Source organism: Drosophila subpulchrella, chromosome 3L (assembly GCF_014743375.2).
Source record: "Drosophila subpulchrella strain 33 F10 #4 breed RU33 chromosome 3L, RU_Dsub_v1.1 Primary Assembly, whole genome shotgun sequence".
In the NCBI taxonomy this organism is placed as follows: domain Eukaryota; kingdom Metazoa; phylum Arthropoda; class Insecta; order Diptera; family Drosophilidae; genus Drosophila; species Drosophila subpulchrella.
The window spans coordinates 4,743,675-4,760,012 of NC_050612.1; the positions used below are offsets into that span (position 1 = coordinate 4,743,675).

Here is a 16,338-nt window from a genome sequence, read left to right on the forward strand (position 1 = left end):
AAAGATCGCTGGAACTTTGGCAATGTACCATAATTATTCGCCAACAACTCATCGATTTAAATCACTTCTGTTCTTGAATTAAATACTTCTAAGAACTATAGCCAAGTAACTCATCAATTCTTCTGAAAAACATTTCAGATAATTAAAATCTTTTATAAGGAAAATACTTTGTTAACCTGTTTAAGTAGAATTGATAAGTAAAAGTAGTATGTTGGATAATTCCATTTATTCTTATATGAAAAGTTAAAGGAGCTCTCATTGAACTTTGAATTGGAATTATGAAATGTTTTAGGTACTGGACTGATTTAATCCATATTTGCTCACCTTACAAAAATTTCTATTATCTTGAACTATCTTTAATCTAAATGTGGAATTAAATAGATAGTTCCAACACCAAAATCTCGAATAACTAAATAAACAAATTCTCTATTTCCAAATATGTATGTTGAATAAATACCCCTTAAGGTCCAGCTCCTTACCACTTATTACCGCTATCGTGGTGCGATTTGGCCACTCTGCTTTAAGCCGGGTTAGCAAACGCACTTCGCTTCGAACTCGAACAAGTGTTAGTTCGACGGGGCTGCCGTCAAACAGGTCTCAAACGACAAAGCCCGGCCAAAGCCCGACTTGCAGAGCCGCCAGTCAGTTGCAGTTGGTCGATCGGAGCGAGCGGACGTTTAAGCGCGAGAATCGAAACCGAGAAGAAATAGACCGCAGAATTGAAGAACGAGAACCAGCGAAGACTGAAGAATTTGCGAGACGAACGATCGCGATCGCGTGTGAGGGTTTGTGCGCGTACGCGAGAGATGTGCCGCAACTGATCGGGGAAAGGTTCTGGGCAAAGAAGGGTCACCTCATCCAATGGCCGGCAGACGCCACCTGCTGCTCGTCCTGCTGCTGGTCCTGCAGCTGATCGCCACCACGCCGGCGTCGCGCAGCCTCAGCGTGAATGGCAACAACATTTGGCGGCGGGTGCGCCTGGTGACCAGCCAGGAGACCGACCGCAACGCCTACCAGGTGCTCAAGCCGAGCAGCCGGAATGCCACCAGCACCAGCTCCACCACAAGTACCAGTACCAGTACGAGTACCACCACCAGCACCACCACCACCACTCCGGCAGCTCCCCATTCCCAGCGTTCTGCTAAACAATTGGATCTCAACTTTCCGGGCGGCAATGTCTCGAGTGCCGCCCGCCTGGAAATGTCCACGGAATTCTTTGTGGTGCCCACGCTGTCCGCCAGTAGTTCCAGCAGCACCACATCCAGCACCACGGCAGCCACGCCCCGGCGAAGTTTGGGGGCTAAGGCGCGGGCAGCCGGCACCACCGGACGGGCGCCTCCGGGGGGCCACTCCAACAGCACCCCGCCCAGCATAGTGTCCACCCACCTGCCCTTCGCAGGACTGCGCAAGGAGCCGTGGGTGGTGCCCGTGCTGGTCCTGGCCACCCTCACCATGCTTATGATGGCCGCCTTCGAGATCTTCGTGCTCTTTAAGGCCTGGCGGACGTCGCCCTCGCGGCGACATCTCTTCCTGGGCCAGATGCTGCTCCTCGGGCTGTTCGCCTGCGCCAGCTTGGGGGCCGTCATCACGGCCCAGCCCACGCTGCTCAGCTGCGGGGCAATCCGCTTCGGGGTGGGCGTGTCCTACGCCCTGGTCTTCGCCGCCCTGCTGGTCAAGTGCGTCTTCCTGATCAGCCTGAACGGAGGCGTCTACCTGCCGGCGCCCTACCAGGGCCTGCTGCTCCTCTTCGCGCTGCTCATCCAGGTGGCCATCGGGGGTCAGTGGCTGCTCACCCAGCCGCCGGAGGTGTACACCACCAGTGTGCCCGTCATGGGCAGCGGCTTCCTGAGCACCACCGTGGCCTCGCAGACCAACTACTCGGCGCTGTTCTACCCCACGTCCTACACCACGCTGGACGGCACACCGGAGATCTACACCCGGATAGCGGCGGTCAGCACCGTGCTGATCCCGCTCTGCAAGACCCAGTTCTCGGAGCTGCTCTTCTCGCTGATCTACATCGTCTTCCTGATCGTCTTTATCGCCGTGCTGGCCATCAAGTCGCGGGGCATCCGGGACAACTACCGGGAGGCCACCTACATCGGGCTGGCCATCGGGGGAGCCATCCCCATCTGGCTGGGGTGGATGCTGTGCGGACTGGCCGTGGCCGAACGGCACAAGGACGCCTGCGTGGCCTTTGGCCTGGTGGCCACCTCCGCCACCGTCTTCCTGGTGATGTTCATGCCCAAGGGGCGGCAGCTGGCGGCCATGGGCAAGGAGGGCCTCTACGTGGAGGACCGCGAGGAGCAGTTCAGCTCGCTGAGCCGCGCCGGCTCCGGCTACTCGCCCTCGTTCTTCCACTTCAAGCCCATCAAGTACGGTGTGATGAGTGGCTGCGGTCTGCCCAACTCGGCCTCCAACACCGGCCAGGGACTCAGCTCCAAGCACTGCTCCAGTGCCAACAACGGAGGTGGTAAGTCCCGCTCCTCCATGTACCTACTCCACAGCCGAATTTGTCACAACTTCTGCCGGCAGCCATCGGACCCAACTCAACCTGGTACAGTTCCATTCCTCCTGCCCTTGTCAGCTGTCAGCCTCTGTTATTTTGTAATAACTTTCTTTTCTTGCCTCATGTGCGCAAAGGGGGCGGGGCTGGCAACCTCTTGAACTTTTGTTTATCCATTGGTTCGCTCTTTCTAAAAGCAGCAACAAAGTGGGGGGAAGAAAAGCAAAAGTCTTAACTTTCAAAGACTGAGAGTTTCAGCAGACGGTAGCCAAGGTACAGTGGTTTAAATTGGTACTATGAAATATAGTTCACTTTATAACTTTTTGGTAGGAGAACCTATCCTGTTTCAGTTTCAGGGGAGTGGCAAGAATAGAATAAGTGTATAGTATTGTCCCGAAATAGTCCGAGCCATTATTTTCTTTTCAATTATAAGTTAGGATTCCTAATTTAAGAACTATATTTGCAATAGACAGGTTAAATATAAAAATCTTTCTAGTTTCCGAGCAATTGGCTTCCAAAGCATTCACTCTGCTCCATGACTTTTGCTTGCAGTTTCATTGCCAATGTCAAATAAATAATTACACATTTTCCCGAACCGCGCCCTGTCATTATTTTCTTTTTCATTGCTTATGCATTTCTTTTCCAATTAGTATGTATGGCAATTTTCCTTTTGCTCCGCATCATTTGCTTGTATGCAAATTTGTGCGCTTTCATTTCGCGTCCCCTGGCAATTGTGGGCAATTTTTCGCGGCGAATTCGCGTAACTGCGGACCACTGTGCGACGGCATTAACTGGGCTTAAAATTGTTTTGCCGGGCCGTGTAATTGTTTGGCATATTAATTTTCCCAACGCCGCATTCGTCGTGTAAGCCAAGTGTAAAAAGAGCTCACATCCAGCGATCCGTCCATCTGTCTTTCAGCTTTCGTTTTCGTTTTGTTGGTGAGAACGTCCAGGTTCGTGGGTTAGGTATTTGATTAGATTTTTGCAGCAGCGGCTTAAATCATTTCTGGCGATGCAAATAAAGCCATCAACACATTATTCGAAATTTCACATCTGCCCATTAGTCGGTGTTAAATGTCATTGTCAGGCGGTGTGGAAGTGGTCACGACCTGTCCTCAAACGGAATTCGCTCGGCACATTGTCAAAGAGCAAGTGAAACGAGTCGCAGCCAAATCTCACAAAGCCAACAATATAAGCTGACTTTGCAATTTTCGGCAATTTATGAACCGCCTGACAAGAAACAATATTTATGGAATTTGTATTTCTTGGCTATTAGTTTTGTTTTTCTTCTTTCTAAACAATAACAGGCCATAAAAGGCTTTTAACTATTTCAGCTTTCTAATGAAAGCATAAGCGGAGTGGTTTATGTGTGTGGCAAACTGGAAAGATGTGGGGAAACTCGGGGAAGGAAGGGCACCCAGTGGGGCACTTCAAATGTGCGTGCCCAAGCCATGTAACACTTTACGTAATTTAATTAAAGTAAATACATCACAAATGTATGATTACAGTCAGCGAAAAGCATTTCGAATGGAAATGGGACAGGAAAACTTGGGGTAATTCAAGTGGAAAACGAAGCAGAAGTGCTCTGCGAAAAGCGTGAGGCAATCGGGGAAATTAATTAAGGCAATTGCTGGCGAAGGAAAGTCTTCACAATTCCATGAAAAGGTATTAAAATTTAAAACATAAAATATTTTTATTTATTAACTGGCAAAAAATTGTATTAGCATGGGATCTTTTATCTTATATACGTTGCCAGTCATATCTATACGAAAATCCAGTCACCCGATAATTTGGATAGTGTGCAATAGCAATACCTGCAACAGCTTACCAAATTATAACAATGCCCTGGTAGGCCAAAGTAGGAAGCGTTTTACATGGCAGCTACTTGACGACGACTCCAAAGCCAACTCCAAGTCCAAGAAGGCAAGCTCGAGCAGGACAAAAGCCGAGGTGCAGCTGGAACTTTGGGTGAAGCTGGAGCCGAATCTAGAGTTTGAGCCACGGCCCACAAGCCAAAGTGCCTGTGGGCAGCCTGGGCTCAGACTGAGCCTCAGATTCCGATTTCAATTCCAATTCCACTTCCAATTCCGAATCAGAGCTCGGCTGAAGAAAGCCAGCAAGTGAGGCAGCCAGCGACAGACGAAATATAGGTAGGTTCGTACATAGATAGATAAATGAGAGATATAGTGCTCTGGCCCCGGCTACACATATATACGTCAAACTGTCTGCAATTGAAAGTGCATTTGAGGGGTAACAGAAATCAACGACGAAGGAAAACTAGGCAGAAACCTTAAGAGCAAAAGACAAATGTCTGGAGACACACGGAGTCAGCGAAATCAAAGTAGGCACAGAGCTTAACAAGCAAAAGGAGCAAACATCACCGAGAGCTGCAATCGCTGCCATTATCGTACCCAGGCCCAGACCCATACCCATACCCATTCCCATTCCCAAGCCCAGGCCATACTTCAGCCCATAACCAAACCCGATCCAATCGGATCCGATCCAGAAACATGTGTGTGGGTTGTGTAGTTGTCTCGCTAACTCTTCGACTCCGACTCCGACTTCGACTTCGACTTGAGCCAGGCTGAGTGAAGTGAGCCAAAGGCAGCGACAGCAAGGGTTCCGGCTTGATTAAGGGCACAGAAAGAAAGAAACTGGAGCTGCATGTGGGCAGCAGCTGAAAATTTACATAAGGCGATGAGGCAAGGGAAAAATCAAAAGTTTTTCCCTTTTTTCGTGCCATTGCGCTGGCTGATTGAAGAGCAAATGGCTTGGGCAACGAACTTGATTTGGCTGTGGAGTTGACAGCCTAAGGAGAGGCAAATTATTGGATGTCTTGCATCTGAAGTAAGAAGCAATCCATAGCTAAGATTCTTGATCATGTGTAAGTTACTGCAGATTGGATTACAATAAAAGTAATACCAAAAAAAAGGAGTCAGGTTAATATTTCGCATTAAAAACATTTAAATAGGCAACAAACTATCAAAAAACAAATATTTGCCATATCAAACAAAATTGCTTAGAATATAAATTTGTATAGAAAAGAAAATTAGTCTTGTCTTGCCTTTGAAACATCATCTACAAACTGATTGTAAACTGATTGCCTTGTAAATTTCTCTCAAGCCCCACTAAAAGTTAATAATGCTTTAAAGTCATTTAGAAATGATTGACAATAAATCATAAATGTATGTGCTCCAAATTAGGAATCAGTAAGCCGAAACCGCAGGGAGGAACGAAAGATATTTCCAATAAATCCATAATATCAAATTTCCTGCCAAGCCTTCAAATATACACACTCAATGGCACATGTGTGTGTGGTCGTTGGCAGTAAGCAGTTCGGCACATAATTCACTGAACAATTTGCAACAATAAACTAAACGACAGCTAACGGCGTTGACGCAAAGGAATGAACCGGGCCAAGAGATTCCAGGGCAAGGGCAGGGGCAGGGACAGGGACAGGGGCGGATCAGTGGGCCGGGGGAAAAGGGCGCGTCAGAGGCCAACCGCTCTCGATGATTGCCGCCATGAAGTCAAAGTCGAAGGCGAGGAATGAACGCAGATTGACAGCCCAGCTTGGGTCTCTCTTGCACGCAAAGAAATTTGGATCATTTTCAAATGAAAAACCCACAGTCACTTGGGAAAACGCCATTCTTATAATGAGAACTCATTAGGTAGTATTTTTGGTACGCAATCAAAAATGAAAAACAAGTTCGTTGTTTAAGTCTTTTGTTTAGCCGAGATGAAAAATATGTGGTTCAAAGGATGACAAAGTATATTATTGATGATGAATTTGTAAAAATTAAACTGAAAATAGAATTAACTAAAAAGTTTGTTTTCTAAGTCATTAGTTTAATTTCCGCTCAATAATTTCATAATCAATGTCAATACATTTAGGTCTGAGGTTAAAGCTGGTTTATTTCGTAGTATGATAGAATTACATTGGTTTAATCTTAGTTTCTTTCAAAGAATACGAATACCCTATATTACCCAACTGACATATACTAAATAACCCGTCTTGAAGTCTTAGTTTTGGATTTAACTTATTCCCAGTGGAACAGCTCACATATTTCCAAGTTAGTTAAATATAATATCTTTTTTTTGAGTGGGGCCCGGTTTGGCTGGATGTGGCCAAAAGGACGTCGTGGGGTCCGGCCGATTTGAGCAACCCGTTGCCGCTGATTGAACGAGAGTTCAAGGTTGCCCGGGCTGCTTTAATTGAAGTCGCATTGTTGTAAGCGCTTCGGGCAGCTGTCGACAACGAGCGGCGCGATGACAGGCGGAGCCACAAAAATAGATACTCGTACATACTTCCGTTGCTGCTGCGTGATGTTATCATTATACCCTAACCCCTGGGGCCCACTGCTCGGTGGGGAAACTGCAACTGGAATCTGTGCATCTGTGCAGATGCCTCCCGAGACGATCCAGTGACCTTATCGGCCAGCAGAGTGTCCCATCTTCGACTTGGCAGTGCCGCCACTTGGCCAGTTGGTCAGTAAGACGGGCCCATCAATCTGGGCATCTGCCAGCGGTCTTTGTTCTCCGGCGACGTCGCATTTTTTTGTAATTTTATTGAGTGACTTTATGCCAGGCAGCCACATACATAAAATCAATCATTCATGCCCGTGGAGCCGGGCAGATCCAAGCAGATCCGAGCAGACCTTGGAAGGTTAAAGCTTGTCGCTACACTCCCGAGACCCGTGCGGAAGTTTTTGTCTATTTGTCTTGCATGTTTATCGATCGGTGGGGATTTGTCAATAAAGAGCCCAGGGAGGCCGCATAGTCATTTAACTGTGAGCAGTCCAGAGATTGCTTTTGAATCTGATATTTTTTCTATTTTCTGCACACTTGAGGACGTGAAGCTCAGCTCGAGCCGAGGTTTCGCGTGTTATTGATGGATACTTCCAAAAGGTTGCTTCATTGTCATAAACCAGTTGCCAGGGGCTTAGCTCAAAGAAAGCTCATTTATGTTATGAGAAGTGAACAAGTTATGGCCATGATTATTATAGATTCCTCTATAAGAATTATTTTCTGGACACAAAAGTAATTGGAAAGTATTAGGTTTTTGTCTGGAGAGACAAAGTTCGATGCCTTAGTCTTTCATGTGAAGAATATTAATAAATAATGCTCAAGAATATTAGTAATTGAACAACATTAAAAATAGGATTTAAATAAAAAGTTTGTTGCCTCAGTCTTTCGATTTCTTTTAGAACTTTTTTAACCAATATTACAAATTTAAGAAACCAGCAACATATATTGTTTTGATTTTCTACCGTTGCCTTGAAGTAAATCTGAAAGATAGCACAAAACATTTGGCTTTAAATTGTTCTGTTTGATTGCTTAAGCTGCCAATTATTAGACCCAAATTTAAAACAATCTGAAACAACAATTTCAATCAAATGATTTCTGTTAACCTGGCTTTGTTTAGAACCCAACGTTGCCTTGGGGCACCCATTGAAACGGTTCGGTCAGCATCAGCTGTCGAAAATATGACATAAAAAAGATTCGATTAGCCTCAATTGTTCTGAGACCACTACTAGCAGACCAAAGACTGAGGCAACGAACTTGAAATTGAAAACCCAAAGAGCAAAAACAAAGGAACAGAACAGATCCAAGCGGCGCGGAGCGGAAAACTTGACAACGATGATGGGCAAGATGATGATCATGATGATGACGATGGCGTAATGTACAAATCTGTGAAGTACGTGTTGTTGAGTATCATATCCAACTTCAGTTTGCAGTCCGCGGCAGCGTCTGTGTATGGGACTTAATATATGAGTTGGGTAAATGCTGCCAGCACGTGCTTGAAACGAGCGTCACTGTATATTACCACAAAATTATAGCGGTTTGCAACCAGAGCCGGGCTGCCGGGCTGGCGGGCTGGATGCTGTGGAGCGATGATATTTAGTTTTGCCTAGAAGTGCCAGCAGCCGGCCAGCATCGTAATCGATAACCAGTTCCGAATTGCGGCAATGAAACCGAAAGCGGAAAAGCCAACTCAGGTCTTGGTACCAGCTCTTAGCCCGGCTCAAAGCGGTTCAGGCCCACCGATCGGGGGGTCGAGAGCCGAGGAAGCCGAGGGAGCCAATGAGCCGTGTGCCAACTGCACATGCTGAAATTATTACGCTAAATTGGCCAGGAGATCGCCTCGGTCTTACGGTATCTTCGCCAGCTTGCGGTTGCCGCCCGGGGATGCAAACTAAGGGGCACAAAGGAAAGGTGCGATACGGTTCAGCTACATAAGAATGATTTATTTTAAGCCTTCTGAACGTAGAGTTTTAAAGTAAATCATTCGGGAGAAGCCTGTTAAACCAGGGGATTGCACGTTTCGTAATAAATGTGTCGTTAAAATACATATTATAAACTACATTTTATGATCAAAATTAAATTCCTGATTGGCCCATACATTTCATTTATATTTTCGTTAATTGCACACTGGAAATATCAACCTAAGAACACAAGGTTTATCATTGCTTTATGGTCTAATATTCCACAGAATGGTTATCCAACCAAACGCACACCCCACTTAAATGTAAATTGAATTGTAGCAATTCGAAGGTCATACGCCCTTAACCAAAATATGCAAATTGCCGACCGATGCGGCCATGTGAAAAATGCTTTTCTTCCGCCTCTAAATGGGAGGGAAAACCTCCGCAGCGCAGTTCATGACAATGAACTCTGGGCAGGAGATAGGGGATACGAGGGGGGATGGCTTAGAACGAACGTGGCCAATTAGTTATAATGCTGCTTCGTGATATCACAACATCTGGCAACTCACTCTCAAAGACCCAGACCACGGCCAAGGCAAAAGCAACAACCTTTGGCGCTGCGGCCAGAGGCAGAAAGAAAGAGTCAACGCCGAAGCCAATGAGGAAAAAGCTAAAAAGCAAAAAGCCAGCGCTCGGCGAAGAAATTACTCAAGTCTGCAAAGTATGTAGCAACTAACAACAGCAAAAGCAGCAAAAGCAAACCCAACTGTGGCAAGAACAACAGCAGCAAGAGGCACCGAGCCTACAACAAAGGCGAACAATGACAATCTGCACGTAGCAATCAGTCAACGTGCGGCAGTTGGTTTAACTTTAACTTGTTGCCAGCCAGATAGAAGATACTGGGCTTAGGGTAAGGAAGCAGAAGCACATCCACTGGGGCGGGGGCAAGCCGACAAACTGCAAACTGCAAATGCAAAATGCAAAACGTGGCTCTGTCTCCGCTCTAGAGATGGGCAATTTTAATGAATTTCCCCAGCCGGTGAAAGAGGCAGAAATAATTAAATGCAAGTGAGGAAAAGTAAAAACAGCCGAGTCGAGCGCACGGAAAGAGGAATTAAAAGTGAGGAAATAATGGAGATGGAATAAATCGCCTCAGTTTAAAGGGGGAATAATTCATAAAAAGAATTTCTACGGCAGCCGAGAAAACATGCTTCGGGCACATATTTCTAATGGGCTAGGCACTCATACCTTTAGTTAGATAAAGAATAAGAAACAATTATTATGGTACGGTTAGAATCTTAGGTTTTTTAGGTCTCTATAAACACTAGTTTTTAGCTCATAACAAATTAAAATTTAAGTTGAAAGGCATTCATTCTTATGGTGTGTTAAATAAAACATAAGAACGTGTACAGATAAGCCGTTTCCTGGGTTATAAGAGGTTATACTATGTATAGTTCTTACAAAGAAATTCATCATTTAATAGTCCAATATTGTTTGGTATTCAATATTCTAGAATCAAGATCTTCTAAGAGAATACCAGTGCAATAAATACAAATTAGGCAAATATTTTTGAAGTGTAATTTCCAGCGCATACACTTTAAAAGTAGCACATATATCTCGGACTAAGCCTTGGTTTCTTCACCTTTGAATTCTTATAGGTAGCTTTATAAAAGGGCCGTTTCTCTATACTTCCTTTATTATGACAATTAAGATTCAGGGTCACGTACTCCTGCCATCTCTAGCCATATAGAAGTCTTTCAGGGCCTTTGGCCGCCCCCACACACAGATACAAAGTCCACCAACACCATTGCAGTGCGGAACATGCACACGGACGCCAATCTCGAGACTGGTCATACATATTTGCACTTAATTAGCGTTTTTCGTTACATTTCGTCTCGTTTCGTTAAGTTGGCTGTCGGCTGTGAGCTAAAGTAACATATTTAATGCTGGCGCACATAATTCATAATGGCCAAATGAGCTGACAGACGGCGCAAATCGGAGAGAAAGATTTTCTAGCTGGTCTCGGGTAAATCGGAATTAAGCCAAATTTGCCGCTTCAGCTGGCTGCTGCTGTTGGAAAACTAGTTTCTTTTTTAGCGCGAAATGCAAAAGCCTGCCCACCGCAGATACAGATATATCTGCAGATACAGGTACGGACACAGATACAGATACAGATACAGTCTCGGCATCTGGCACACACATGCATTTTCATTTTCTGACACATAATTCCACATTCGAGGCTGGGGAAGCAGAACAGAAGTCGCAGAAAAACAAGCGGGCTTAATTGCAGTATTTGTTCTAAGTTAATTAGAAACCCAGGAAAGAGCCACGGGAAAAGAGGTTGGCATGTGTGTAACTGCTGCATTTAACACTGTCAAGAGTTCAGATCCCCGATTTTCCAGCCTCTCTTCGCCCCGATTTTCTGGCCTTTTTGTCAGTTTCCATGTCATTAACACAGTTTACCTCACTCGTTTCTTTCGGTTGGCCCACAGAGCTGTTGAAAATATAATAATAATCGTAAGTTATTATCCCCAGCTGCTGCCTGTTGATTTGGCTCACATTTGTTAGGCTTTGCCCGTCTTAACTGATTTTTGACCAGAGGTCCAGCGCTTTGGAAATGAGGCTTTGACCAAAGTCTTGGCCAGGCCAACTGGCTGCTAATTATGACAAGTGTACGAAAGTTATAAATAGCCGAACAATTAGGGCTGGTTCTTATCTAAAAGGGAAACTGGATTTCGCGGAATCGGAGGCGAAACAAAAAATATGCATAAACTTGAACTGGTTTGGTTATTATTATTAAGAGAGGAAAAAATTGCACAGGCTACACGTATTGCAACTGCAACCATAGCGCGTATTTTTTATTGGGCGCGATTAAAAAACCTTTGGGGGCCGACCCCTGGGAATTTCTCCACATAGGTTTTATTAACCCTTAACGTTAATGAAGGTCACAGCCCAGTAAAGTGGATAAACGAGAGCAAAAACTGTTTGTAAATCCAACACAAACCTATTAAGATTCCGATGAAAATAGCTTGGGGTTTTGCCCAATACCTTTAAAAACAACAATAAATGCATGCCAGTGAGACTTTCTCTATCGCTTGAGGGTGCAGAGTTAACCCATTGACATAAAATCGTTTGACATCATTAAGTCCGCCATAAATTGGCCGGCAAAAGTGTGAAATATGGAAGGGTAATTTCCACGAATTGGGAACATCTGTGTCTGGGCTCGGGCTCTGGGTCAGGCCAATTATGGCTGACCATGGGCAGAAGTTGTGACATATTTAGTGATTAACTGCGAACATATGGCTATACCTCGGTTGCACTCTAAGCACATGAAACTATAAATACATATATATTTATTGTTATTTTACTTTGTTTACTTTTTTATTTGTCTTGTCATGCATACATATATCATCAAACACCACCGCCAACCAACACGACATTCATCAACAACATCAACAACGAACTCCAAACCAAAATATCATCTTCATCACTGCAACGAAAACACATATCTCCTCCTTATCGAACTCCACCTCCATCATCACCCTCACATTTTGTCAAACATAATCAAAAAATTCTCGACACGCTCACGACACACACACTTGCATATGACATTTCATAATCCATTCGTGCTGTTTCTGTAATTCTCTCATTACTATTATGTTCATCAATCATTCGGAACCTTTTTCATTATGGGTTGACTCTTTTTGGTTTTGTTTCCGGTATCTTTACCTTTTCGAAACTTAATTGAATTTACGTTTATTGTCAAAAACCAATAATTACTGTACATATGTGTTTATCCTATACGTAATATTACCAATACGCCTGTGTGGGTCACGACTGGTTTTGTTAATGGTTTGGTAACTTTACACACGGCTCTGGGACCTGGGCACTGGGACTCCCAACCACACACGCACCCACTCCTCCACCACCGCACCACCGCACCACCGCACCGCCAATCCCTGCAATCCGCCGACAGATCGGGTTGCTTTGGTCACCGCCGCACCGCCGAGCTATACGCGTATGTATCACTATTTTCCAGCACACCTGAGTCCGCACCCGTTCTGCTATTATCCTCCCGCACCACCACCACCACTGCCACCGCAACCACCGCCACCACAGCAAGCCGCACCGCCCACGCTCACGCCGTTGACCCTCAAACAGTTGGGCAACTCGCTAACCTCCATGACACAAGCGGCGCAATTGGCCAAAACGTTGCGCTATGCGCCAGGTAATACCCACCGATTGCTAACAGTCCCCTAGGGATATTGGCCTTTGTCTGCAGGGAGGGCTTCCAAAGGGGTGAACAAATATTATGCAATATGGAGAGTATAATAACACATCAATATAACCTTTATCGTTTTGAGTCAGGCAGCTTCAAAAGTAGAGCCACAAAATACGGATTAGCATACTTAACCTTAAACTCTCAAATTGACATATTAATACTTTTTGGTTTTTATTAACTGAGTTATTACTTAAAATGTGGTTCGTTCTAATTAAATTTGCAGAGCTCAGAACAGACTAAAAATTAAATTTAAACAGATTTAATTTTTTATTTCACCTTATATCTCAATAATTGAATAACAGAAGTTAAATTCATAAATTAATTCACAAAATGTGTATTTTCTGCTTAACTTAAGATCGTAAATTTAAATTAGTAATTTTTATCGCACCCCAATACCAATAAAAATTGACAATTTAAAATATATAGGACTTTTATTGAGATCTTAAAAAACTTAAGAATAACCAAACTGTTCTTTCATAACATTTAGCTCCATTAATTGTGATTAACCATCCCTGCATTCAGGCAACATTACCGAATCTTCATAAAATCTGTTCATAATACCTCCTTTACCCCGATGGACACTATAACCGATCTTCTTTCTAGGCATGTTTATACGACCCGACGAAACGAATCTCTACACGACGCTGGAGCCCACGTTGAGCAGCAACCCGAATGTGTACTTCCAGCGCAGCGGGGCCGTTCATCCCGGCATCCTGTACTGAGTATCCGACGAGTGAGGAGTATCGAGCATCGAGAACACTGGAACTGAGTATTTTTTCTTAGCATTAAGCTACGGCTCCCAAGGAGCAGCAATAAGCGAATTGATATTCCCCGATCATTTCACATAGTGTAATATTTTTGTCATAATGCTAAGCTCTTTGCATCTAAGTTTTGCGATACGAAGAATACACATATCGACCTAGTAAATTAAGGACAGACTCGGTCTGAGCGCAGGAATTTTGATATATTCCTTTCGGTCGGTGGATGAGGAATTCCCACGACGATGACGACGCAATGGAACTGCAGTGTGCAGTCCTAGTTTAGCGATATCAACCATCTACACTGGTTACATTTTACACTCTCGCTGTAGCAACGATTTTATCGCATAAGTCTTCAAAAGCAGTCTGCTGGCCTGGATTCCTACATAATGTTACCGTGTTTTTAAACGTGTTAAAAAGTTTAAGTAAGATTACTTTTGGCTTGTGATTTAAAAGTAAATTGTACTTAAAAATTTTAATATTATTTGGACAGCTCTGCTTTTGAAAAACTGAAGAACGCAGGGGTAGATCATGTGGATAAGATATGCAGGCAAACAGTGCGCGAAAAGCGTTCAATTTAATTGTATAAAACATGCTCGAGAGCAGAGAAGCGATATGAATCCACCTGATGTCCAGCAACGTTTGTCAGCCATATGTATACAGATGTTTTGCCCCTGCGAGCACACATACACCAGTAAGTAATAGGCTTAATAAACATTTGTCTAGCCAAGTAAAACGACCGCTTAAGCAAACACGAAATGTTGTACATATAGCAATGGCCCCCAGCCACACAAACACACACGCGGTGAGCAAGCCAATCTCAATAAAAGAAAACAAAACAGAATAACAACTCTCAATTGCCGCACAGGAACATCAGCAATGACGATTACAATTAAGTATAATTGCAAATTATTGGCATCGCAATGCCTATTAACGCCTGCTTGGCCCACAGAGGGGGGATATTACTGCTGGGATCTAAGTGCGGGGAGGATTATTGGATGCCAACGCGGCGCTACATGTTTCAAATAATTTGTTAACGCCTTTCAGATTGCGATTGGATTGGGTGCAGCTCGTCCAGAATGGCTCTTTGGAATAGATAAACGTTCGACCATTATCGCCGGTTCTAAGTGCTCCGTGGAGCCATTCCCACTGCAAGACGCGCCGACGCCTCTGCCTCTGACGACTTGACCCCATATATGGCTGGCACTGGCATTGGTCCGGTCCAGGGACTACTGACCACATCGAGTGCATGCCGAGGGCGTGTTCGCCAAGAGGATGCGGAGGGCGGAGGGCGGAAGGAGTCTCTTCATCCTCACATTAATTAAGTGCAACAATGCGGTGCGGATAGAGTGGCAAAGGGCGGGCAAGGGGATGGCCCGGCAACATTCACATCCACATCTCCAGGCAGTCACATCGCTCGTATTAATGACATTTCTCACGAACATTTTACCGGAGCAGTCAACACAAGGAGCTCTTGTCTAGCCGAGGGCACTGAGATAAATGTTATGGCCATTATGGTTCGCTGCAAAGGGATGCCCAACAAATGTTTTTAATCCAATTCTCCGGTAATAACTAGAAACAATACAGTCCTAAGGCTAAAATGCTGAAATTATTTGTGCAAAAGGATTCTTAATATATCACTTTTAAGCACACTTTTGATCAGGGATAATAGTATTTATTTTATGATTTTAGATTTGTCTTTGATTTTTATTAAAAAGTTAAAAATAACTCATATTTTCCAACTTTAACAATAATATTAAAATTAAGTCTAATTCTGTGATTTTTATTATAAAAATTAAAAATTGTTTTTTTATTTTTTGCTTATTTATTCTCAGGGTAAAAGGCAATTGCAAATTATCTATGGCCTATGTTTTCTTTTTGTGCAGCTATAGCTACTGCGGCCTTAAGCTACGTTTATTACACATATATAAATAAGTTTTATTCTCCAACTTGTATTATAAAAATTGAAAACAAAAATTGAATGCCAATATCTTTTAAACCAATTGGTATAATAAAAAATCTAAACAACGTTTATGACTTACGAGTCAATGCCTATCATATGAATTATGACATGGAGATATTTAAGGACATTTTCATTTTAATAGTTTTAAGACAAGAGGATTGAAATTAAAAAAAGCCCCATTCAAATATGTTATATTGTGGAGGGTAAGAACCTTAAAGAGCTATAAAATATAATTGGTTTTAATCACCTTTTTAATTACTTATTGGTAATCACTTTATGATTCGAGGTGGTTGGCAACTTTTCTACTGCTCTCAGCACGATAAGAGCAAGACTTCTATTTTGGCGTGCTTGGCAATGAATCATTTCCTTTTGAAGATTATCGCTAGAAAAATTTTAAAAATTACATCACCATTCAAAAAATACGTGACGAATGTTAATTTAAATCTTGTTTTTCCGAAGATATACCATGTACGCGCTAGGGGCAGTAGTAAATATGTACATATAGTATTGTGTGACATTCGGAATAACAAATATAATAAACAAATTTATATTTCTAAGAATTCGTTGAAGACACACTATAAAACAATACACCTTTAAATAAATCCGCAATATAATTGTGGAATCAA

At 43.6% G+C, this 16,338-nt stretch overlaps 1 protein-coding gene across 4 annotated transcripts; it reads left to right on the forward strand.

Moving 5' to 3' along the window:
• Positions 1-665: 665 nt before the first annotated feature.
• On the forward strand, positions 666-14,578 carry LOC119554959. 4 transcript variants are annotated; one of them, XM_037866083.1, is made up of 3 exons: positions 666-2,470; positions 12,686-12,937; positions 13,595-14,578. In XM_037866083.1, the coding sequence occupies exons 1-3, from the start codon at positions 862-864 to the stop codon at positions 13,711-13,713; spliced, it is 1,980 nt and encodes a 659-aa protein (XP_037722011.1). In that variant the 5' UTR covers positions 666-861; the 3' UTR covers positions 13,714-14,578. The 4 variants fall into 4 exon arrangements, with proteins under 4 accessions (XP_037722011.1, XP_037722013.1, XP_037722012.1 ...); XM_037866085.1 differs by having other exon boundaries at positions 12,686-12,727; XM_037866084.1 differs by having other exon boundaries at positions 12,749-12,937.
• Positions 14,579-16,338: the final 1,760 nt, after the last annotated feature.

Coding starts and splice junctions, on each gene's coding strand:
- LOC119554959 (XM_037866083.1), top strand. CDS start 862: ATGGCCGGCAGACGCCACCTGCTGCTCGTCCTGCTGCTGGTCCTGCAG. Junction 2,471..12,685: donor CAGTGCCAACAACGGAGGTG/GTAAGTCCCGCT, acceptor ATCCGCCGACAG/ATCGGGTTGCTTTGGTCACC. Junction 12,938..13,594: donor AACGTTGCGCTATGCGCCAG/GTAATACCCACC, acceptor TCTTCTTTCTAG/GCATGTTTATACGACCCGAC.